Genomic DNA, 25624 nt, shown 5'->3' with positions numbered 1-25624 from the left:
ATAAAAGTGCTACTAAATTGTTGCTTGTAGAGTGTGAGTGCTGAATAAAATAAATACAGTAAAGGGTGACTGAACTGAGTTGAGGAAAAAATAGGCTATAGAAATTGATAAGGTATAGAAACCCTGATCTATAGGCATAACCTGTGTGCTGCCACCCTTGTCCTCCAAGGCGGGGCTGTGCAAGGATCAAAGCCACATCCGGCTTGCCATTGCAGGAGGAGGCATTTGTCGCAAGCACAGACCTCTTCAACAACCAATCAGCATCCAGGTTGAAAAGTTCTCTGAACGTTCGGAAAGGCTTCTTCTGTACCCAATAAGCACAGAGGACACGCTCCCATCTGGTCACAATGATAGCGCCCTGGCCAATCGCGTTCCAGGGTTCTCAAGGACTTCCTCGAGTCAACCAATCGCCGGGCAACCATTGATACATGGCTGAAAAAGAAAGTATCTCCAGCCAATCAGCGCTCTGGGGCACTCCAGCGTTCTGATTCTGTCGTTTGTGCGTGTGAAGCTCATCAGGGGGGTCTGAAAGGTGAGGCGGGGTGGGGGGGAGAAGGGAAGGTGGTTTGTGATATGCGGTCCACTTACATCCAGACTCAGCCCTGTATAGGCAGGAGATGCAGGCTGAGCTATAGGTTACAGCAGGTTCAGGGCTGGGTAGAAGTGCAGGCAGCAGGGAGAGGCTTTTGCAGGGGGGGGGGGGAAGAGAGTGTAAGTGGGAGTCCTGGCAGAAAGCAGGCTGGGCTTGATTTCAAGTAGTGCCCTCTGTAGCTGGTTCCCTGGGGCATATACAGTGTAATTCTAAAGCCAAGACTGTTTCTGAACATGTGCAGAGTGCAGTTTCCTTATCCCTGAATAATCATAGCTGAATCAACCCTGGCCATCAATGGGGTGACAGATGTCACAGCCAGATTGCCCTCACATCCAGAATAATCTTATCTATGTTGTCCACATGTCCTGGATTAGAGTAAAAGAACCTCTCGGATCAGAGCTGGAACCTTTGAGATGGGTTCTGAGCCTCAGTTACTCCTATTTTAGGAAGAAACAACAAGAAGTCTGATAGCACCTTTTAAAAAGAAACCACTTTATTTCAGCCTAAGCTGCTGTGGGCTGCAGTCCAGTCTGTGAATTTATTTTAAGCCATTTCTGCCCAACATTGCATACATGCAACTGGGACCAAATGTGTACATTTGTGCACCGGGCAGAAATGGGTTAAAAGCAAAGAGGAACTAAAGGGTCCAAACAGAATGGTTGACTCATTTCTTGCAGATCCCCTTGTCTGGGTAATAACTGCAAAACATGAAAATTTAGCTTTTGAAATTTTTCTCATCTTCATGGTATGGAGCAAGGGTGTCCAAACTTTTTGGCAGGAGGACCACATCATCTCTCTGACACTGTATCCGGGGCCAGGGGGAAAAAAAAAAAGAATTAATTTACATTTCAAATGTGAATAAATTTACATAAATGAATATATTAGAGATGGAACTTATATGAATGAATGAAGATCTTGCAATAGCTCAAGGCCTATAAAAGGCCTTGCACAAAGCAAGGCCAACCTTTCCTTTGCTACCACTGCTGCATCACAGATGTGAAACAGCAAGCAGTGGAGGGAGCCCTCTTTCCACAGCTCATGCGAGAGGTCGAACAGTTGTTTGTCATGCTGAGAGCAGTTGCATCAGGCCAGCATGGGCTTCAGCAAGTCTCTGGAGGGCCAGAGGCTCATTGGAGACTGGAGGGTCCCTGAGGGCAGGATTGGGAGCCCTCAAGGGCCACAAGTGGCCCCAGGGCTGGGGTTTGGGCAGCCCTGATATGGAGAAGAGATAGAGAGAAGTATTGCTGTGGATCATGTTTCTACTTTGTGTATACCTGTTAAAAGCACAGGACCCCAGCTAGGAAAGAAGTTAGCAGCCCTAGGTGTGTGGAGCAGTTGGAGGGCCCCAAGGACAGGAAGGAGGTTGGGTCTATAACCTCTTCATCTGTACGTATTTAATACCTGCTAGGCATTTATTCACAATGGTTTTTGGTCTGCAGATAATTACTTTCTAATATTAATATTTAACAGTATCTCATTTGAAAACAGTTATTTCTGCCTTCTTTAAAGAAATAGAAGTAGTTCATACGACTTTGTTAGTAGCGTAGCTAAACTTTGTAATTTTGAAAACATTATTATCTTGAATGTAAAATGTGATCCTGGCATATTAAACGAAAAAGAAATGCACATTTCAAAACAAATAATTTTCAAATGAGTTTTGTGAGTCATACTGCTAGCCCCCCCAAAAAAGAAAAAATTGGAGAGCAAACTTCAGAAGGTGCTAAAAAAATTAGAATATCTCCAAATATAAATATTTGGATGTGCTCTCTGAAAAGATAGACACTCCCTAATTCAGGAGGCAGGAAATGATTATTGTCTCTGATGAGTACATTATATTTGCATTATACTACAAATAATATTATATTGGGTATGGGTTTGGTTTGGTGTGACTAGAAATTGGGGTGCCTTTTCAAATAACCTTTCTCAAGCACCTTTTTGCAATAACCTCCTTTTGGTCTGAGAATTAGAATGCCTTCCCTCCCCCTCTGCATTTTTCTAGACCTCACGGATTGCAGCAATTTAGTTGATTGCTGTCCTAACGGTAAGAAAACTGGCGTACTTATCTTTCAGGATTGTTGTGAAGATTACTAAGTTAATATCTGTGAAATTCTTTGAACACTCAAAAGTCCTGTATCAATGCTAAGTTGAAGTACTGTGCTATCCCTTGTACGTGTCTGGTTTCCTTTGTCAATGTGGAGTGTGTATTGCTAGCAGAACAGCTATGTAGTAGTGGCCTACGTAGCTATAACAATGGAATGTCATTGTTCCTTAGAGCAAAACTGATGCCCTTTGTTTCATTTGCTTTAGTTCCAGTATGCCCTTCATGTTGACATTAGGACTTGGTGACTTGAAGTAAAGCTGAACTGAGACAGATGATGTAGCTTTGGAATTATAGCCTGCAAGGCAGGTTGACTGTACACCTGTGGGTCGGGCAGGTCTGTTTTATTTGTTCCTTGGACAGGGCTTAGATGTAGGCACAGCTTGTTTAGAAAGTATTGACTAGTGTGTCTGAATTCTGGAGAGTGTGTGTAACATGTGTGAAGGCCATTGTAATGCTGGAGGGAAGTGATGGAGGGATGTTACTACGGTCCTCACAGTTTTTTAAAGTGAATGTTTTCCCCCTGTTGTGACCCTTTTTTCTCCTTCCTTTTATAGATGGCTCAGAAACTCCTACTCGGGCCTCTCTTGTCTATCCCCATCAAGCAGCGTATTGCACCACTTGGTTCTCTGTCCTCTTTGTTACTGTCCAGGATGTCAGCTGTGCCCGGCAGCACTATTTTTCACACTTCCCTTCCTTTTGCTGCTGTGCCTGTGATGCGTAGGACATTTTCCACAACTCGGGTCTTCAGGCACACTTTCAACATCCAGGATGGAGAGGACTTCCAAGACCGAGTTTTGAAGAGTCAGACACCTGTGGTGATAGATTTCCATGCACAGTGAGTATGAAGGGCTTATTTTCCCTTGGTTAGAAGCCAAGAAAGAGTTTCATGAGACAAGAGTTTCATTTCTTCTGCTGTCACTTCCTCCCTGGCCCAAGCCACTTGAAGATGTTGACAGTTTCTGCACCAGAGGGGGAGGCACTTTGGGGACAAACAGCAATTTGGAGGAAGAGGATTTTCTGGGAGGGGAGGACAGAGCAAGGGGAGTCAGCCACATCCATAGCCTTGATCAAGATTGAACAGAGGATAGATTCCAAGATCAGGATTGTTCAAGATTGCCTCTTCCCCAGTGGCGATCCTGGGCCCGGTCCGGCCTGGGGCCACAACCACAAGCTGCTCACCCCACCCCCCACCAGCCAGGCTGCTGCTCCCTGCCTCCCTACCAGAGCCCTGAGGAAGCTGTGTGCTGCCTTCCTCACCCTTATAAAGCCCTTAGAGGACTAAAACACAAAAACATCACTTCTGGTTTCATGGAGGAAACCGGAAGTAACGTTTTTATGCCTTTAGAAGGCATTCTGAGGGCTGGGGAGGCTTCCCCAGAAGTATGAAATTGGAAGTGTTGTTTTTGGCCCTCTGAGGGCTTTACAAGGCCTTTAAACGATTGGGGAGGCAGCACATAGCTTCCCCAGCCCTCAGAATGCCTCTGGGGGAAAAGCCCTTGGGGGCGACCCTCAGATCGGCATGCAAGCTGACAGTGCTGTGGGGGGGGGGGGAGGTGAATGGCAATGCAGCAGTACCCCCCAGGCCTGGCACCTGGGGTATTTGTTCCCCTTGCCCCTTCCCAGGTATGCCACAGCTCCTCCCCACCCCTACATGCATGTCTGTGAAATAAGAAGCATTTCCCCGGTTAAATATACCTCTCAACAACTCAAGAATTTCCATGTCTAGTTTGACCCTGACCCCTAGGCCTTTCCTGCCCATGCTGCTCAGTGATGGCATCAGCTCTAGACTGGAAGGCTTTGGCTCTCGAGTGTCTTCATTAGAGAGGAGCTCCCAGCCCAAAGTTGACCACTGCTATGTGTTGGTGTGTAGCTACATTATTTTGTGTGTGTGAAAGTGTGTACGCACTGCTGCTGCTTTTGAAAAAAGGAAGGATAAATTACCAAATGCAAGAGTGACAAGTTGCCTCTTGCTATGGTAACCTGGCAGCCGGGCTCTTTCCAGCCCTGATGGGGCCTCCAAAAGCTTGCGCTGGGCTTGGCAAGAAGTTTCTTCCTGCTAAAGAACATTTGCAACAAGGACAGTTTATGCCTGCCCCTATGTGCAGTACATTGACCTCCTCCATCGTTCCCTAAATAACCTTCCTCATTCCTAGAGAAATTTTGCCAAGACCGAGAGTAGCCTTTGGGGGCTGATTGCAGGACTTAAACTCAAACATCCCCATGACGATAGTGACCTATCCTACTTCCACTGAATGTATGTCTGCAATAAATTCAGTATGTCCACAACTTAATGCGCAATTATAGGTACCATCTAATTCTTTTGGATGGAATAACCTTATTTTTTATTTTAACATTTTGTATTTCTCTTTTATCTCCACAAAAGACAGCCTAAAGTGGCTGTCAAGCACAAACTAATTTTTTAAAATCCCTTAATGGTGGACAACTTGATTAATCTTTGTGTGCTTCATAGTTCCATTCCTACCTATATCAAATGCTCTGACAGCAGAATGGAAAGTATTTTTAGAATGAAGATTCAGGAACTGTTATCTCTGCCTTAACTTTTATCTGCCTTAATGGGGGGGTGGGGTGGGACTGAGATGCTGGAACATGTTCAAAGGTAAGTCTGAGCTGGTCTGCATGTGCAGTGGAATGAAGTGATAGAATGAGACAGTAACATTTCAGGTTGCAGGGAGGAGCTTTTATTTTAATGTTTCTCCTCATTGGTGATAGATTCCCTGAAACTCCCTGAAAGTAGAAACTCCCTGAAAGTAGAAACCTAACATCAGGGAGGGAGAGGTTCTAGCCTAACCCTCTCCTTGCTGCGCTCTCTGTGTTTACAGGTTTGTTTGATGTAGTGGTTTGTTTTTTTACGCAAAAGGAAACACACAAAAAATAAGGTTCACCACTTGAAGTAGTACCCTTCGTTGCTTCATTCCCACCTAATTCTGCTGCATATGGAGACCAGGTCTCAAATACAACCTGAAAGCTTGGGTTGGTGGTATAGTACTTCTGGTTTATTCACATTCTGAGGGAGACAGAGGAATGGCAACAGGGCATCAAAAACCTGTGAAATAAAGGTTGGCTTTATTGCTGGCAGTAGCTCCACCAATAAGTGAAGGAAAGCATGCATGCATCCTTGCAATGCAGCCATATGTAAGAAGTAGAGTGGAAGGTTTCTGGGACATCCGTGCCTCCACTTGAGATTGAAGGCCCAGAATGAGTTTAGAAGAGCTGACCTTGTTTTACCGACCATCTGTGGCTTCCCTGCTGATATCTAGAAGAAGTCCCATGGAGAGGTAGATGGAGATATCTTCTGCGGTCTTCTCATGGAAATCTGGGGAAAATACCCACATTGGGTCTTAAATCTTGTAGTTATGTTTCTAGCTCCCATAGCAATAAAAAGCTGAATGCTAGAGAAAAATGGAGAGGGTCTAACTAAAAATGGCAAGATTAAGGAGAAAAATGAAACACACTGTTTTAATTTCGCTGCAACTCTAACATCCAAGTGCTTGTGGTCAACTTCTTTTTCCAAGGTCAGAGGGCCGGTTCAGCTGATACTTTAAGTCCCGAACTGGCAATGTGCAATTATGAACATGCATTCTCATCATGCCTGTGTCCCGTTCCCTCCCTTTGCTTTATGGTTAATTGCCCTAATTGCATGGGGGCACAGTTCATCCGACCCACCCCTTGTGTGTGCTACTAAGCCTACTTTGAAAGCAGCATTAATACAGGGGTGGTTTAGATGAAGGTCCTTCTCCCACGTAATTAGAAAAACCAATAACGAAGTGACAGAAGGAAGCTGGGCATGTGTGTACCATCTCAGTAATCGCATGGGGTCTGTCAGATGGGGTATCATCCAAATTGGCCTTGAGATTGTCTTTCCAGATTCAAGAGACACCTTTTTGAATACTACAGTGCAGAATGTCGGCTAATAATAATTTGGCATTTTTCCTATTCTGGTATGTGAATTTTGTTAATTACATGCAATCAAAATATGTAAATTAGTTACAGCCCACCTCACAACATATTTCATGTGATCTTTGAACAAATCCTTCACATCTACTGCTTGACTATATCTTTGTTTGAGGTTGTCTCAAGCGAATGGTAAACGCCAGATGTCTTGTGGTATATTTTTATATATTTATTGTGTGTATTGTGTATGGCACCCAGGTGCTACTTGAAGTTTGGATCCAAATGGTAAAAAATGTGAAGTTTAGCTTGGCTGAGCTTTACCCTTTTTTCAGCATCTGCACTCAACTCTCAAATGCTTCTGAAATTGTTGTTTTCAGACACTCCTGGTAGTGAACAGCTTGAGGAGTGGGGTGAAAGGAAATCGAAAACCGTGTGGGTGGGTGATTGCCTAGCAACCACAGAAGCAGTGGGAACTGCTTTCGCCCAGTACCTTCATTCAGAACAGAATTTCTGCCAGCCCAAAGCAATTTAGTCCCGATCAGCAGTGAAGATGGACATGACAGTGGCAAGGGGTTCTCCCCCCAGACAGTATGGTCCCTGGAAGGGGACAAGTTGAGGGCTTCCCAGGTTGCTAGTTTGAACTTCAAGAGAGTCATTCACGAAACCATGGTTTGTGCTGACCGTAGTTAAAGTAACCACACATCTAGCAGTACCTTCTTATTGGTGCTTGGAGTGTTGCCACTGTGAGACATTGAATGTTTTGGCAGCCACCACCTTGTCAATGTATGAAGTGGGCCTATGGCCCAGTTTTGCTGAGTGAGGAACTCTAAGTTCTAATGAACTGAGCATCATGCTCTGTTGTGGTTTTGTATGGCATGGATGTGGAGCTCCAGGTGTTTGTGTGGGCTCTGTGGAAATCTAGCAATGGCTGTAATGGTTGAGAGTCCTCTACATAGTAAATGTATTCTACACCAATGTACACTGGTGTAGAAGAGAAACCCTGGGTTTGTTGTCCTGTATGATGATAATCCCAAATGTCTGTTCTTTGAAAAGCTGGTATTGGGTACTCAGTATGCACCCAGGAATAGATGTTTGCGTTTCACACATAGTAGTACATATGGAGCTTTTCTTACAAACCAGTATACACATCTGTACCTGTGTGTTTGAGAGAGAGAGAGAGAGAGAGAGAGAGAGAGAGAGAGAGTTCTCAGGTTTGTTAGGTGACATGCTTCAAATCTTCCCTCATGGTTTGGTAAAATTGACTGGCAGGAGAGTTAGAACAAACATTTCTTTACCCAAGTAACTAATCTGTGGAATTATTTTGCCCCAGGATGTTGTGATGGCATCTGAAGGCCTAGATGCCTTTTAAAAGGGGGTTGAACAGACTTATGGAGGAAAAGTCCCTCACAAGTTACAAGCCATGATGACTATATGCAACTGCCAAGTTTTAGAGGTAGCTTATCCCAAATGTCAGATGCAAGAGAGCAGCAACAGGACACAGGTATCATGTCTTGTGTGCTCCCAGAGGCAGATCTGGTGGGCCACTGTGAAATACAGGAAGCTGGACTATAGGGGCCCTTGGCCTGATTCCGCAGAGCTTTTCTTATGGTACCCATTGGATAGCTGTTAAAATAGTCCATTATGGTGAATGATCTCAAGTAATAACTGCAGTAGGATTGGCAGCACTTGCTGATGTTCAGACATGATCACTTTGTTTAATGCATGAATGTCATAATGTGTGAACTAGCCCTTGTTGAGTTCAAGACTTCTAGGACCCTGTTGCATGTGAATCTTCAGATGGATTTTACATTTGCTTTACAGACCAACCTTGATGAGAATATATATTATTTTGAAATGTCTGTCCATAAAAGGGTGCTGGCCTGCTTTCCATGGCACATAGTCAACTTCCACACGTGGCATGAAAGAGGCTCAAAAGTGCCTTTTATGTTTCGTGTGTGGACAGTTCCTTAGCACTTTGTAAACAGCTGCTTGTAAGTCTTGGCATGCTGGTAATTGTCAAAGAAATCCAAATCTGCCTAAGCGCTGCATGCTTTACTTAACTTTAACAATTCAAACCCCGGAATCTGGTTTGATATGTAGCTATTGAACTTGAAAACTGGCTCACTCCCAGAAATAGGGGTGTAAGGGCTCATTGTTTTAGAAGAGCATCCCCCTCTTGTTTGTTGCTTTTTCCTGATTGAACACAAGTGTTCTTTTCTTTGCTTGGAGGTGGTGTGGCCCCTGCAAGATCCTGGGCCCCAGACTAGAAAAGATGGTGGCCAAGCATAATGGGAAAGTGCTGATGGCAAAAGTAGACATTGATGATCACACGGATCTAGCCCTGGAATATGAGGTATGTACCTGTAAAAGCCCTCTATGTGCAGTATGTTAAACGTTTTGGGTTGTGTCTAAAGAATGTTAGCCCAAGAAGAGCTTGGATTTAGCATGCCCCTTGGTGATTCCCTTGGAGGAAAGCCCATAACATTTTGTAGAGTACAAACTTTACATACATAAGGTCCCACACTTGGTCCCAGGGTCATCTCTTGAAAGGATTCTAGGGACTGGGACCAAGCTGCCTGAGATCTTGGAGAGATACGGTCATTCAGAGCAGCAGATCCTGGGCTATATGAACATCTGTCCCTGTACTCGGCAACTTCCTGTCACAATAGCAAGCTTAAACCCTTGTACTTGTGGCCTTATGATCCTAAACCATTTTGTTTGCTCTAGAAGTTTTTCAAGGTTTTCTGTGGAATCCCTGCAGATTGCCATTAAACCTCCAGCTCCTCTCTGTCTCTCTCCACCCTCCTCCTCCCCCTCTGTTTACAACACATTGGCTGACATCTCAGCTTGCAGATTTCACAATCTCTCTGCAGCAGATTCTTTAAAGGGAGATGGAGAGGGAGCGAGAGACCCCCTCTGTGAACCTTGGAATCCCTCTGCATTCCTGCATACAGGCCCTGGCCTGCCCCTGGCTCCAGGCAGTCCCAGTGGATCAGCCATCCATGAAGTGTTTCTTGCTGTGAAGAAAAAACTTCCCAAGGGCTCTTCCCAGAATGGATTCTGTACAACCCAGAGCTCTGCTCTCTCATTCCCAAGGCAAGAAGGCATTGGGACACCCTGAGCCAAATTCCTGTTTCTGCTGCTGCTTTGTTCTTTGCTAATGAGGAGGCCTGTTGTCTCCTCCAGGCCCATTGCCTGGGAAAGGTATCCTGTTAGTCTAAAGGACGGTCCAGCCTTTCTTTTATTTTTCATTAATTTTTCTTTCCTCCAAGGAGCTCAGAGTGTTTCCTTACATCCTTTTGTCCTCACAGCAACCCTGTGAGGTAGGTGAGACTAAGAGAGAGTGACTGGCTCAAGGTCCCCCAGGAAGCTTCATGGCTGACCAGGGATTTGAACCTGGATCTTCCAGGTCAAAGGCCAACTTCTGAACTACTACACCATCCTGGCTCTTGTCTCTTTGTTTTGCCTAGCATGTCCCCTCAGACTAGGGGCTTCTCCTTGCAATCTAGCTTCCACTGGGTTGCCAGAAAGTCAGGAAAAGGGACTTGCCTCAGCCTGTAGCCACCTGGCTTCCATTTTGTTTTCTCTTGCATTGGCTGTCTGCCATCATTCTTGTTGTGTTGCAACTGAGTGGATGCTGCTCCAGCAATAAGGCTTCTGTTCATACTATTACTGGGTGAGGCCCAGATTGGAGTGATTTGCCAATGTGGTATAGTGGTTAGAACAGTGTTTCTCAAACTGTGGGTCAGGACCCACTAGATGAGTCATGAGCCAATATCAGGTGGGTCCCCATTCATTGCAGTATTTTAATATATTAGACTTGATGCTACCACGGCATTTGACTGCATTTAGGAAAATGTTACGCATCTGTACTTTGAACAGGCTACTATGTATATGCTTTTAACAGTGATAGTCAATGGGACTTACTCCTGCATAAGTGTGGGTAGGATTGCAACCTTGGATTGTTAAAAACTTTTCTGCTTGATGATGTCACTTCTGGTCATGACATCACTTCAGGTGGGTCTTGACAGATTATCATTCTAAAAAGTGGGTCACAGTGCTAAAGTTTGAGAACCACTGGGTTAGGGTATTAGTCTGGAATCAAGAAGACCCGAGTTCAAATCCTTATTGGGTCATAATGCTTATGGCATAAACCTGGGGTCGGCAACCTGCCATTCTGGAGCCGCAAGCGGCTCTTTGAGCCTTCAGCTGCGGCTCTGTGCGGGGCCAACCCGTCCCGGGGGAGGGGCTCGCCCCTCCCGCGACGCAGCCGCCACTCACCAGCCTGAGCATACGGGCTGCAGCTGCGCCCCATTGGAGAGGGCGCGAACAACTGGCGGAGCGAGCCCCCGCCGCTGCCCATTCCCTCCTGCCAGAGCCGCAGCCCGAGCCTGTGCGTGTCTCCTCAGAAGTAAGTCCCATTGAACACCCTGATGATCCCCCCTTTCCACAAGCAGCCCTGACCCCAGGGATCCAAGGCAAAAGCAAGCGAATACAGCTGCTCTCTCCTCCTCACAAGCTCAGGGCACAATCCTGTGCATGTCTCCTCAGAAGTAAGTCCCATTGAACACCCTGATGATCCCCCCTTTCCACAAGCAGCCCTGACCCCAGGGATCCAAGGCAAAAGCAAGCGAATGCAGCTGCTCTCTCCTCCTCACAAGCTCAGGGCACAATCCTGTGCGTGTCTCCTCAGAAGTAAGTTCCATTGAACACCCTGATGATCCCCCCCCCTTCCCACAAGCAGCCCTGACCCCAGGGATCCAAGGCAAAAGCAAGCAATTGAGTGCAGCTGCTCTGTCCTCCCCCCAAGCTCAGAGCACAATCCTGTGCATGTCTCCTCAGAAGTAAGTCCCATTGTGCTTGCTCCCAGGAAAGTGTGCACAGGATTACAGCCTTCAGACTCCCCACTCAACATTCCCCCGTCACTCACTCACACTCTCACTGCTCCATTTCCTTCACTTGGAAACTTGAAAGGGGTTTGGAGACTCCTGCACCAGATGGTATTCTGTATATGTTTGTATACTGTATGTGTAACATACTGTATATGTAGCACCAAAGCATATTTCATGGTTGTGAAGTAATCACTGTTAGTATGCCTTTTATTTTATGCAGTTTTGAAATCTTAGCTTGTTTGTTCAGGAGCACTTTTGTGAACTTAAATACTTAAGAACACTTAAGTAGTACTAAGTGGTCTTGTTCAGAGGTAGTATTGTGTGGAAAGGCGTTTACAGAAGTACAGAAGTAAATGACAGTAAAGAATGACAGTATCCTTCACAAGCAGTTCACCTGTGCACAATCTAAAACTGTTGTTCTCCAACTGTGGGTCTGGACCTGATTTTTAGTGGGACCTCTAAGAGGGGAGTGTATTATATAACTGGGACCTATAAGAGGGGAGCGCAAACTATATATGCAGTGTTATCTTCATTTTAGATGTCAAAAGGGTTTTGTGGCTCCCAAGGTTTGCTTTTTTCCAGAAAACGGGTCCAAATGGCTCTTTGCGTGTTTAAGGTTGCCGACCCCTGGCATAAACCTTCGACCAATCACTGTCTCTCAGCTTAACCTACTTCACAGAATTGTTGTGAGGATAAAGGGGGAGGGGGCCAATCATTTTCTGAGGAAGAGTGGATCGAGATAACAACATAAAGATTAGATTGTGAATAGCTTCTGGCTTCTTTTACCTAGAGTCCTAGTTTCCCATCTCAGAAGCATGACTTGTGCAAATCTGAGTACAACAGCCCTACTTTATATTGGCTGTCAGATGACCTGGGGACTAGGCATGTTTCAAGAGTGTGGGGAGGTTAAGGCTGGCTTGCCATGGAGGGAGAACAATTGTATGCACAGCCTCATAATATTAAACATAATGGGAAGAATGACTTGACAGTAACACTGTATGCTCTGCCACAGCCTTCTTGTGTGACTTTAGGCATGTCTCTTATGGCCTGAGCTTCCCTTTGCAATGAAATGGTGGGGGCGGGAGGCAGACAAGGAGGGATCTTGTTGAAGGCATCCTTCAGTCTCGGAAGACTATAGTATCGCACTCTGAATGGTGGTTCTGGAACAGAGTGTCCTCTCCAGTGCGCGAAGCCTGGGTAAAGTAGATATGGTGGATAGACTGTTTCCCATGCAGCAAATCCCCCCTCTCCACATCGCTGGAATGGTCCAACGGAAAGGCAGAAGCCAATACGGTTGGTTCCAGCGGCCGGCGTCACAGGAGTTGCCAGAACGTGACTGTGTTCAGCCATGAACTGCCTCAGGGACTCCGGCTCAGGATTTTGCCTCAAGGTTGACTCCTGAAGCCTTTTCCATAACTGGAGGTAGCCACAAGGCAGTGGAGGTTTGGGATCAGAGTTTTCCTTCTCTCAGATGAGCTGCCTTCCCAGGCTAACGAGTCTCATCTACCCGGTGGCTGTTTAGTCGCCTCTTATGACAAGTACAGCCAAACCGTGGGCCTATTCTTATCCCCCAGCCCCAAGGGGTAAGACAAGGAGGGATGCTGCATCTTTAATCCGTAAAGTAGTGATACGATGATAAAGGGAACTTCTGTCCCACACGTTCCCTTTCAGAGTGCAGGTCAAGCACAGAATTCTTATGTTACTCAGCATTTTGAGGGTCTAAGGCAGCCATTTTCAATCTTTTTCATCTCAAGGCACGCTGACAAGGCACTAAAATTGGCAAGGCACACCATCAGGTTTTTGACAATTGACAAGGCACCCATGCTGCCAATGGGAGGCTCACATCCCCCATTGGCCTTACTAATAAATGACCTTCCCCCAAATTCCTGTGGCATACCTGTGGACCACTTGCGGCACACCAATGTGCCATGGCACAGTGGTTGAAAATGACTGGTCTATGCTGAAGTTTGAAAGTTGACCTCTAGAGGGCACTAAAGAATGTATTTGAAACAATATTCCAGTGATTTGCAGGGTGAGCCTTCCCTTTTAAACCTTTCTGGCTTAACAGTAGGATGTGGCACTCAAAGGAACTGTTCTGCATTGGCCAGCAAAGGGAAGAGGGTGAGGTCAGTTACAACATGCTTTTACCTCTGCAGCACACAGCCAGATCTCCCAGGGCTGTGTCCATGGGGGAGGGTTTCCATGTGGCAAAGTGCTGAGGGCAGCAAGATGCCACGGGCAGCTGGGAGTGTGTTTGATGAGAGGGTGCATTCCAGGGCTGGACAGCAAGCAAGATAAGGATGGGACACGACCCTGTGGCTAAGCGGTCTACAGATAAGGGCGCCAGAGGAGCTGTGGAATGTGTCAGCCCATCTGAAAATATTTATAAATTCCTCCCCTGTCATTCTTTGGACTCTAAGGGGCTTGTTCGCCTGTGAGGCCATTACCCTGTGTTTTCAAGCCTTTCAGACCCTGCAGTATAGATACTTGGGCTAGTTCAGAGCCCAAATACCTTTCCCCCCTCCCATTCCCCTGCCTGCTCTTGCCATTCTAGCTGTCATTGCCATTTCCACCTGGCTGCAGTAGCAGGAAAGGCGAGACTACAAGTCTCCTTGGACCAGGATGGAACTGTAGCTAAGACTATAATTGCATATTCTTCTCCTGCCTCAATTTCCCTTTCCTTTCCTCTGCTGTCTCTATTCTTAGGTTGGGAGTCTCCTTGGGACAGGGAACTGTCTTCTCTTTCCCTCTTCCTAAGTAAACCACTTTGTGAACCTTGTTTTTGTTGAAAAGTTATGTATAAGTAAAAAAAAAACTCTTATTGTTGGCCAACAGCTGGTATGAAGAAGTTGTTTAGTAAACTGCAGAAGAGAAGATGCTGTTAGACTTGAGACAAGAGACCCCTACAGAGGGCATAAGCAGGATGGATTCCAAATTCATTTTAAAAGCACGTTTTCAGTTGAGCTGTGTGCATTCATGATCTGGATGCAGAACTCAGTATCATGAGGTCTGTCTGTCTGTCAAGCCTCATTCTACTCTTACAGCTGGAAAGGGTGTGTAGTAGACAAATCCCTGATCAAATCTTAGAAGCCAGGGGCTGAGACTGACCAGGAATTCCGGAGGGTGGGGCTTTAGTCCTACATAACCCTTTGCTTCTCCCCAGAATAGGCAGAAGCAGAATGTAACTGGGTCACAAAATAAGCACATAAAGCCTGTCTTTCACTCGCACAACTGCTGGGAGTCCGAGCCTGTGTGAGTGTGTGTATGTCGCACTTGCACTCAACAGCTTTGACACTGCCAAGACATACGCATTCATCCATTGTCTCCCCGTTTCCTTATACTGTGCATGCTCTGTTTAGAAACACGGTTAGGGAGGAATAATGTCTGGTAGTGACTTCGACGGAACTCCATGGTCGTTTTTGTAAGCCTGATGGCAGGCATGCGCTGGAAAAAGACGAGCGAGAGCTACTTAACAGTTTTATAACAACTGTGTGGTGACCATGGGATGGAGTGATTTCCCATGGCTCCAGCCACACTATCATCCCTTTGTCACTTGTAATTAATGTTGGTTTGCCATGTGGCCACACAGTTAAAGCCACCACATGGTAGGTTTTTAAGCAACTACTGTCTCTCCTCATGGTCTTCCTTTTCCAAGAGGTGATGGCGTAACCCTGAAACCTGGGCAAAGTCTCCTCTTTCTCTCAGCATTTTAACCAACATCTAATTAGTTCCAATGACTTTCATGCTGAAACAGCCAAATGTTCTCAAAGACAAGCATGACGCATTTTGTGTCTTATTGTGAAATTTATATGTTCTGTCTTTTTTTTTTTTGTACTTGCAGAACCTTTTGTGCTCAAGATGTTGCCTTAACATAAGGAACCTGTTTAAAGTTGATTTGATAGAGTCAAAATGGAGCTTGATTCTCCCAACTCCCAAAGACCCAACAAGAGCAGTGGGTCTTTGACATGTTTCCCAAACATGTCAGAATCCTAGGGAATGTGGATTGGGTGACACACCTAAGTGTGTGGCTCCATCAACAGAAACCCTCTTTGTACCAGATTCCTCACAGGAGTTGAATAAACCATTTTTTGAAAACGAGATTGAAATGATACTGCTAAACTTTCCGGGAGCCCTTCAGTTTGTGGAAACGTTAATCATTCACCTCCTTAAGAGCCCTGCCTTTGTTTTAACGTTTGCTTTGCCTCTTTTGAATTGATGTTCACAGGTCAGCGAAGTGTTTCAATTGTGTCTTTCCCATTGTATCCCTGTTCCTAGGTGTCAGCAGTGCCCACAGTCGTGGCTATGAAGAATGGTGATGTGGTGGATAAATTTGTGGGAATAAAAGATGAGGATCAACTTGAAGCTTTCCTCAAGAAGCTTCTTGGGCCTTGAGGAAGTCAAGACAACCGTCTCTAATACCCAACAGGGCCTCTTGCATTTGTCCTACTTGTCTGTTTACTTGGAGGGAATGAGGGAAAAATGAGGGGGGGAAACTTCTAGAAGTTGGACTAGTTGTGATTTGGAGGGAGCAGAAGATACCAACGTCTTCCCTTTCCTTCCTTGGTGGGGCAGCAGCAGTGCTGAGCTTAGTGGAGATGCCTGTTCACTTAGGTGGAACAGAGGCCACTCCAGACTACTCTTGTTGAGGTCACCACCCTCATCCACTTGACCCAGTCCTAGACCCAATGGAGTTAATAACAGGTGTCTGTGAAATGGTGGCAGATCTTGTTTGAAAGCAGTCCAGCTGCCTTATCTCTCCAGCTGGTGTCCTCTCCCCCCACCTCTGTCTGGAGGTAATTTAGTTCCTTTTCACTGCCGCCACAAGCTCCACTGCTGCTGTGTATAAACTGAATGAAGAGAACACATTGTCTGGTTTTGTTTTGTAGATCTGTAATAAAGACAGCTTTAGTACTTTACTTCATTCCCTTTCTGCAGAGAATGTTTCCTGCCTTAAGGTCTCTCTCTTCTACAGGGAAAACTGAAATTCGTCCACTTGGATAGGGTGATTGTTCAGAGGGCTGTCTTGACAAGGCCATGTTAGGCATGGCTTGGCATTGCTAAATCTTAACCAGACTAAAAAGATGCAAGGATAAGCCATCAAAATGATGCATCATGGTAAAAATACATTGATTGGTCCTAACTGCTGTGAGCTCTGCTCATAGAATGTGGCTTTTCCTGGTCTCCTTATCCAGCACAGCCCTCTGTACCCCCCTTCCATTCCTGAGGATGTAGCATGGGCAGCTGCAGCAGTAAGGTGGAAGTGGCGACAGTGCTCCTTCACCCCAATGGAAGACACCTTCCACACCTCTGCACGTTTGAATCGAAGACTAAATTACAGTTTTCAATCCTTTACTGGTATCTAGATTCCTGCTCTTTACGGTGGGCTTCTTCACCCTGCCTAATGATAGAGCCAGCTCTGAAGGTACCCAATGAGATCCACACAGATTGCCTGTCCATCACTGGCACAACCATTATTAGAAATGTACCAGACAAGTGGAATGAAAATAAAAGCATCTGTGACCATTGAGTAAGAAGGTCCAAGTGAGCACCATTTTTGCTGAGAATGGTCCCAGAGGTTAGAAAGCCAAAATGTGGAGCAATACACCAGGGTGGCAGTTCTTCATTAGTGTCTTATGATGTTGGAGCTTTCTTGTCAAAGAGGGGTCTTTCCTGACTTACTGATCTTTGTCACAGGAAAACCATAATGAGTACTTTTGCTCTGAAGCCTACTAAAGGGGGGCTATTCGAGAGGGACTGCTGGGCTAATTGATCACTGATCTGACCCCATAAAGCTATTCTGTCTTTATATCAGCTGTTTTCAAACCTTCTCGGGGAGAGGTTGAACCACTGTAAGTTCTTCCGGGGGGAGGTAGCAGGGACTGAGATGCATTCACCAGTTCCTGCAGCAACTTCTCTGGGGTGTAGGGAGCCCTGCGCGACCTTCTGCAGGGCTTCCCAGGGCTTAAAAAGTGAAAGTGGAGCTATTGTGCTCCACCTCTGCAAAACCAGAGGTTTTGTGAGTGCATCCCAGTCCTTGCAGCCTCCTTAGTGAAGCAGTCCTGGGGATCGCATCGCTGCCTTTCCCTGCCCCCGCCCCTTCCAGGGAAAGTAGGCAGGGCTCTCTGGCTGGGACATCACAATGCCCCAGTTTGAAAAGCCCCTGTTTTATATTGTAGACCTGGGCAAATTCTTTATGACCCTGAAGCCTGTAAATTCTTCTGTCCAAGTTCCCCTGGGCTTGAATTTGCACCTCCAGTGCTTTGTTTTAGGGAACACCTGCCCATCTGCAATGGCACAGTTGCTGGTGTGGGAAGGGGCATTGGTTTTAGATCCAGTCACCCATTACTGCCAGTAGTGTACCAAAGGAGGGGCAGGGGGCAGTCCACCCAGGGTGTCAAATCCACCCAGAGTGTCAATTGCACCACTGAGCTGCCAAGAGCCCTGGCCTCCACGGGGGTAATCTCAAGGCAGAGACCAGGTCTACCTGTGGCTTTGAATGGCCTACCCTACTGTCTTGTATCCTAGGTACACCACTGATGACTGCTATGACTTTTTTGAACTGAAGGCAATGTAGTTGCTTGTCACCTCCTAAGGGCTTCAAGAAGGTCAGAGCCAAAACATACCATAGTCTGCTCTTGTTTTTCTTTGCCTCGTGGCCGCCTTAGCACAACATCTCTAGGCTAAACTATTTGTAGTTTTGTTTAAACTTAACAATGGAATCCCATTTCAAAGGTTCAATCTGCAGACAAAAAAAAAATCTAATATTAGCCAGCAGGGCAATTAGTCCTTACCTTTGGGCTGTAACTTACTGTAACCTTTAGACTATGACTGCTGGGTTTGTTTGTTTTCACCTGCACCTTAATGCGGCTCCTTCCGGTTACTTCTTCTTGTGCATTACCTCTTTTCAACCAAGTAGTGGCGGGTATCTGCTTCCTTAATGTGGCCAGTGGCTGTACTTGCCACACCCATCTTTCTGTTTTTGTCTTGGTGGTTTGATGGGGAAACAGCTAGTCCCCAAAAACCCAGTGCAAACACTTGCTACTTTTCAGTCACTACCCTTCTGAGTGCTTCTGTTGCATTTGCCTTTATTTTCTTACCAAGATAATATGCACAATGCTAGTTTTTGCACTTGTTTGTTTGTTTGTTTTCAAGACTCTTGAGATGCTTCTCTTATCTCACAACACGCAGGATCAAAATACTGGGGATCAGTTGCAAGGAAGGGGTTTTGCCCACCTCATTACACTGGACAAGCAGCCATAAATATTTAAAGAACAATGTTTCAACGCCCTAGAGTGATTTCCTGCAACCCCAACTGCCCAAGCAGCGATGTTCCTGCCAGAGTTCTCAAGCAGGGCACTGTTGGGCCTAGTCAGCTTCAGGAAATGGTGCCAGGAAGTAGGGGGAAGGGAGCAGTAGTCCTTTGGCTGAGCCAGGAAGCTTGCTCTAAAGCTTTGTTGCTGGGGCTCACTTTTTTTTGGATAAGACATGATACAAAATGACTGGCTACTTATTATTGAGGCTTCCTTGGTGGATTCTGAAAGTACAAAGATTCTTAAGTGTTTTGCTTCCTTAAATTTCCTACTCAGTGTCCACTATCTACAGGATTCTCTGTTCAATAACATTGGAAGTCAGAGAGTGCACTGACGTAACAGAATTTGAATACAGGGTTGCCAAGTTGCAGCCTTTAGACGGTGCCTGTTTTAATAGACCCACCAACCTTTGGGCTTTGTGAAGGGGCCATAGCTCAGCAACGGCTCAGCAATGTTTTACAAGTAGGAGGCCCCAAGTTCTGTTCTCTGCTTTTTCACTTTGTGTGTGTGTGTGTGTGTGTGTGTGTGTGTGTGTGTGTGTGTGTGTGGTTTTTGTTTTGTTTTAAAGGTTCTTTGATAGACTGGAAAGATCTCTGTCTGAATCCTTGGAGAGCTGCTGACGTAGATAGACAAATTATCTCACTCAGCAAGAGACAGCTGCAAAAGAGGATGCAGCCACAGGTACTCCTACCCTATGTCACTCATCCCTTGGTCTACCATCCTTCCTTCTGCTGGAGCAAATAAGATTCTTGCGTTGCCCCCAGCAGCAAGAAGAGGAGAGGGCAAGTGACTGGGTAGAATAGAAGAAGCCACACCTGCAATCCCCTATTGTGGCTATTGATTTATTAAATACATTCAGTTTGCAACCTGGTCCCCTTTTCCGGCTTGCAAAATGGGTTTGTGATATCTTGATTACTCTTACTAGAAGAAAAGGTGACCTGGAGATGGGGATAAGGAGAGAGGTTGAGATGTTCACAAGGCTCATCAGGCAACCTCCGTGACTCGTTGTGTCTGTTTCTCTGAGTGTTCAGCATATTTTCAAGCTGGAACAATGAGGGATAGAAGCTTGGGCATATGAATCCAATTGTGTGCTTGATCTTGTGCATGGTTGGAAGAGGAACCACTTCCTGCCTGTAGCAAAGAAGGGGCATTGTTAGAGGCGTGCAGGAAAAGTCTGGGAGGCCGAACAAGCCTGGTATGTTTCTACAGTGGTTAACTTTCATGCCCTACCATAAACACAGAACAGGAAAAAACAGCTGCAGGCGCTGTGACTTTGCATTGTGTACGTAAGAGCCTGCATACATTGGCTATTTTATCACTTCCTTCTAAGGCTCTGGGGCTTGGGTGGTATTGTTGCGCTCTCGGGACAAGCCAACGATTTACTGGCAGACCTTTAAAATATGCATGCAATATAAGGGCAACAGTTCCAAATCTCTTTTCATATGAAGTTGGGGTGCCTCGATGATTTCAGGGAAAGACAAGGACAACGTGCATCTCCTCCTACTCACCAATCACTCGTCACTCTGAAAGAGACATCTTTGAGATCTGAGGCCTTTTGAGTTCCAGCTTGAACATGGCCAAAAAGTAGGAGGACAAAGGTGTTTCTATTAGATCCTGTCTTATCTTGTCTGATTTCTTTTGTGTCTGCAAAAGGGAATTGCTGTGGGCCTTGTTGGTACTGGGAAGGGCAGGGAAAAACCCCTCTTGTCCTGTGGTCTTGACACAATAAGAGTAAGTTGTCATGTTGTGGCTAAAAGACTCAGGTGCAAATCAGGACTTGTCCAAATCTTAGTTCTGCCATAAACTCCTTAGATGCCACGATGCTCCCCTGGCTCCAATATGGATATTATCATTATTGCTTACCTTACAGGGTTGTTGTAAATATTGCATCAAGATAATTCATGTGAAGTGTTCCATACATCTGAAAGCACTATACAGAAGGTCAGTAATTATTATTAGGTTGACGCTTCTTGCTTCACACAACTTGGTTATAGTGGGTTTTTTTTTTCTCTAATGTGGATAGCAGTTTCTCAACATTCCCGTCTCTCTTTGTCCTTGTAGTACTTCCCCTTTGCAATCTTAGATCAGGCACCGTATATTGTTCTATTCCTTAATAAACTTAATAAAAACTGCCCTTTGGCTCCATTATAATGTTGCTGTGTTCAGCTTCATCGGTTACAACGTATGTGTTTATCCACTACTGGCTGCAAATCCTAAAGTTCCTAAAACAGCTTACATGAAACATTTGTCACCTTTACAAAAAAAAAAAAAAAAAAAAAAAAAGCTGTTATGTAGGCTGCCATCCTACACACACTTACCTGGGATTAAGCCCCCCTGAAATCAGTGGGGTTTATTTCTGAGTAGGCATGCATTGAATTGCAGAGTAAGCCTTGTTCTCTGAACAGGCCACTTAACTAAGATGACAGACTGCTTGAGATGGAGTAGCCCAGTGCTTAGAGCAGGGGGTTTGCATTCTTCTCTAGTCCTAACCTGTGGTTGTCTTGTGCAAGTTTCTTTGCCAGTCCACTTCTCTTGCCCTTCTCTGTTTTGTCCCTGGTTTGATTAATCATTGTCTAGATTGAAGCTGCTCAAATCAAGCATTTCCATGAAGTCTGGGCTTGCTATCTTAAGTTCTGTGCACAGAAGAAATTTCAGATTAGAAGTGTCCTTCATGCAGTACTAATACACCCCAATGAAACAGACATACATCACTGGTTTCAAGACAATGCTCACTAAAATAAGTGAAGCTGCCTTTTCCGATGGTCTTGTTCACAGCCAGAAGTTATATATGGAATCTGAGATAAATGACTCTGTTGAATTCTTTTGTGGCCTATTAATTGAGAGGGCTGTTCTATCTATGCTAACAAAGTATCTGACTTGCTATTATGGTGGCAGCCCTCCAGTACCAATGCATTTAATTTCCTTGATGACCACCAGATCAGGAGATTGCTGGCAAAGCTGCTTGTTTGGGTAACTAGCATGCTCAAAATATTTGTGAAAGAATGCAACAGAAATGCATATTACTGTAATGTAAGATGGTCAGGGACACACTGCTGTTGGTAGTGTATCCAACACCCCCCATTTGTAGTACAGCAGTCCCATCTGGAAAGGGGGTGGTGTTTTGCTGGCAATAGGTAGCATATTTTGCAGACGTTGGCATGAATTCATATATACAATTGAACAATTTGAGGGAGGGAGTGTTTTTTTCATGTTCTTTATGCTTGGCACATAATGACATTATTCATGGGAAATAATGGCTTAACCCACGTATAGATTGTCACACTGCTGATATGCGCATTATGGTTGTCTGCCCACACAGAGAAGCCAGGATTGGCAGCATCTTCCTGGGGCGTGTGTGTGAATGTACAAAGAGCTGATAACACAGCACACATGTTTAATAAAGTATTCTACTTAGTGGCAGTGTTGCAGGGTAGAAAGAAGGCAACTCAAGAAATCTCGGTACTCAGGAGTGAAAGTTTGCAGGCTTTATTTCATTGCAAGCAATGGGCATCTCAAGGGACTCGTGTCCAAAGCATTGAGAGCAATTTCTCAATATTAACTGGACCCTTTATACCATTCTGGGTCCTTTGTTTGAAAATCTGAATTTCCCATTGGCTGAAGTTTGACATCATAGATGGGGCAAACTCCTAATAGGCTGTAGATAACTTTAGAGACACCTGATAGGCTTGTTTCAGGTTACAGTTCCCATAAAAGGTAAAATTAAACAATTAAACATATTGAATTACAAAGTTTTCAAAAATCAGTAGTGTGCTATAACATCATCTATCCAGTGTTGACCTATTGTTGACCCTTTTTCACATCCATCAATTCAATTAAAAATTGTTTTGACAAGGTTTAGACTACCCTCATTAAAAGAGATGACACAATGCTCAAAGACAGGTGTGAAGACCAAAATTTGGCGGATCTTCAGACCCGTGTCTTGGCAGGACTTCACGCCCATCTCGTTAGTGCATCTTGATACAGTCCTCTTACCTTACCTTTCTTCTGTGTTAATCCAAACATTAAACACCTGTGAAGCCTCTCTGCAAAACTAAAGCTTCTTTGTCTTTTCTTAAGACTTTTCTAAAATCAAGCAACCCTTTGGTTCCTTAAGACCTACTTCTAATGACTACTATATCTTAATTCTATATAACTATTGTGACCTTTTACTTTGGGTACATACTTCGGTTTGGTATCAAGGGTCACTTGGTCTCCATATGTATACTTTTGCTCCTAAAGCATTACAGTAAAAGCTACAGGGATACAGGCATTTAATTAGTGAGTGAATGTTTTTTGCCAAGACATCTCTGTCTCTGCCAAGGTCGTCTGCCCGAAACTGGTATTTGCTTATCAGAGTTACATTCCAGACTCTGAGGCCCAAGCTTCTTTGAAATCCAGCAGCTCTTTACCATTCTGTGTGTTTCCACACAGAATGTGTGTTTCACACACAGAATGTGTTCCACACAGTCTGCGTTAGTCAGACTTTTAAAATGATTCTTTGTTTGCTTATATTTATACTGGGTTATCCAGTGACTTCACAGTCTAGGGTCAAGGGTCACCATGCCTCAGCAGAGACATATTTGACTAGTTGCTGGCTTCTGTATTTCCAAACAGAGAGCCTCCATTCAATTCTGGCACATGTCGGAGGAGGAGGAGCCAACAGTGGACGAACAGACATGTCCCCAGGAGCTCATGGGAGACAGTTTGTTTTCCCCCAAATACTGCAGGTCTGAAGAGGACCTGAAGATCTTTGTTAGGAGAGACAAGATCTTCATTGGTGCAGGTATCTGGGAAACTGAAAGCCCGACTTGGGGGGGGGGCTTTCTTCTCAGAGGAATCTAACCGTTTGTGACAGTATTGGGGGAGGTGCAGTGATATGGAGAAAAAAAAAGCATGAAGTTTAAGCTAGTTTAAGCTAGCTAGTTAAGCTAGTAAAGTTTAAGCTAGAAATTTAAGATAAGCAAGTGTTAATATTGTCCCAGGCTCTGATTGACTGATTTGGCTAAAAGCCCTCGATATATTGGAGGCATTAACGAGAGACTTTTTAAGGAGGTTGAAAGTGCTCTTTTTCTCTGTTGTGGAATAAATTGGTGGTGGATTATAATTACAACTATAACTTGGGTGTGAACTAAAATCCAGAATTATTCTTGGACATAATTGGATATAAATATAATTCTCATAAGATTTGAAAGAGCTTTGTTTTCTCTGCACCAGAGACAGTGAGACTGTTTTCTTGCGTTTTGTTTTTCTCTCCATTAACCGCACTGGACTGTTATCTGCAAGAGTTATGTAAGGAATGTGGATGGCAGAGTAGTAATGATATGGTGGAAGTGAGGAGAATAATATGTTGTGGATATCTAGTGGACTAGAGAGAAATTGCAAAATGGACACTGTTCCAGAAATGTGGATACAGAAAATCTTGATTAATACGGAGAGATTGCTTGTTATGGAGCGACAACAGCTGAATTGGTCCTCACAGATTCAAGCCAGTCTGGAGACTCTTTCCCAACAGATAGATGTCTGTAAGGAACAATTGGAAGATGTGAAGAAACAAGCAGAAGATAAACAAGGGAGTGAAAAAGCAGACAAAGAGGAAAATCAACAGGATGATCAACAGGACGAAGAAGAGGCGCTGATGGAGATCAAGAAAGATAAGATGGACAGAGTAACAGGAGTGCACAAATCACAAAATTTGTTGGAACAAGAAGGAGAAAATATATCCCAGTTAACTGGAAGAATGAACACACCCTATATAAGAAAGTGTGGATTTATCAGATTACGTTATAGAGATAAATTATTAAAGATATTACAGGAGAAAAATGGAAAGTAAGAAAGAAAAAGAATCCTGAGGGGTAATCTGAGGGTTAAAGAAAATTGGAAGATTTGTTCAGCTAATAACAATGGCCCAAATTTATTTGAAGAAGAAAAAAAAGAATACGTATGAAATTGATAAATATGAATTAGAATGTATTAAAAAAAATATAGCTGAAATTTATGGCAGAATTGTTTTATATGTGCTTATTATGTCAAAGAAAAAAAGTGTAATTGGAGAATTAGATTGGAGTTGAAATAGCTGAGGTGATAATTTTGGTTATTAGGTTATTTTGTTTTAATATTAATGAGCAATTGAAGTTGGTTTACACTTGGTAGAAAGTGAATATTTAGAAAATATAGTATCGGTCATTAGGGAAAATTTATTGTATATTATATAAATAAATGGATAAATCAATAAGAGGTAGAAATAGATGAGTAAGTAGATTAGGAGATATGGTATGATTAATTAGTAATGGTATATGGTATTTAGCACTCCTAAATGTATGTTATATGTTTGTATGTCTGTGTGTGTTAATTAAAAAAATAATTTAAAAAAATTTTTGGCACGTGTCTCTCCCAAGATCTTTTGCACAAGGCACAGTTTTAACCTTTTTTAGCAAGGGCTTCTCTGCCATCATCTTAGGGCCCAATCCTATCCAGTTTTCCAGTTCCAGTGTAGCCACAATGCACCCCATGGTAAGGGAACACATGTTCCCATACCTTGAGAAGGCCCCAGTGACTGCCCCTCCACCACAGGATGCAGCACACACCCCACTGGCACAACTGCACAGCACTGGAAAATTGGATAGGATTGGGCCCTTAGTCTGCAAATTCTTTCAGTCTTATCTCAACAACATAATCTCTCCCATAAACATGTCCTCCCCTTTTTAAATATATGTATTTTGAACTGTCCAATGTGACAAAGTTTTGAGGAACACAAATTTCCACATTTCAGGAACATTGGCTAAACCTAACAAAAATATTATCCACTTCCCCAGCCTCC

The 25624-nt window shown here is 44.4% G+C and overlaps 1 protein-coding gene across 3 annotated transcripts; it reads left to right on the top strand.

Annotated features, from left to right (window-relative positions):
• The first annotated feature begins 423 nt into the window (after positions 1–423).
• Positions 424–25147, top strand: TXN2 (thioredoxin 2). 3 transcript variants are annotated; one of them, XM_066633583.1, is made up of 5 exons: positions 424–532; positions 3248–3528; positions 8835–8958; positions 23422–23590; positions 24287–25147. In XM_066633583.1, the coding sequence occupies exons 2-5, from the start codon at positions 3248–3250 to the stop codon at positions 24331–24333; spliced, it is 621 nt and encodes a 206-aa protein (XP_066489680.1). In that variant the 5' UTR covers positions 424–532; the 3' UTR covers positions 24334–25147. The 3 variants fall into 3 exon arrangements, with proteins under 3 accessions (XP_066489680.1, XP_066489679.1, XP_066489682.1); XM_066633582.1 differs by having other exon boundaries at positions 23422–25147; XM_066633585.1 differs by lacking the exons at positions 23422–23590; positions 24287–25147 and adding an exon at positions 15773–16413 and having other exon boundaries at positions 425–532.
• The last annotated feature ends 477 nt before the right edge of the window (positions 25148–25624 follow it).

This window comes from Tiliqua scincoides, chromosome 7 (assembly GCF_035046505.1).
Source record: "Tiliqua scincoides isolate rTilSci1 chromosome 7, rTilSci1.hap2, whole genome shotgun sequence".
NCBI classification, from domain to species: Eukaryota; Metazoa; Chordata; class Lepidosauria; order Squamata; family Scincidae; genus Tiliqua; species Tiliqua scincoides.
The sequence above is the reverse complement of the archived record's forward strand: the minus strand, read 5'-3'. Positions and strand labels throughout refer to the sequence as shown.

What these genes read in the sequence shown, in the direction of transcription:
- TXN2 (XM_066633582.1), top strand. Translation starts at nt 3,248, where the DNA reads ATGGCTCAGAAACTCCTACTCGGGCCTCTCTTGTCTATCCCCATCAAG. An exon ending in GTGATAGATTTCCATGCACA is followed by an intron (nt 3,529 to 8,834) that starts GTGAGTATGAAG and finishes CTTTGCTTGGAG; the next exon opens with GTGGTGTGGCCCCTGCAAGA. An exon ending in ATCTAGCCCTGGAATATGAG is followed by an intron (nt 8,959 to 23,421) that starts GTATGTACCTGT and finishes ATTTCCAAACAG; the next exon opens with AGAGCCTCCATTCAATTCTG.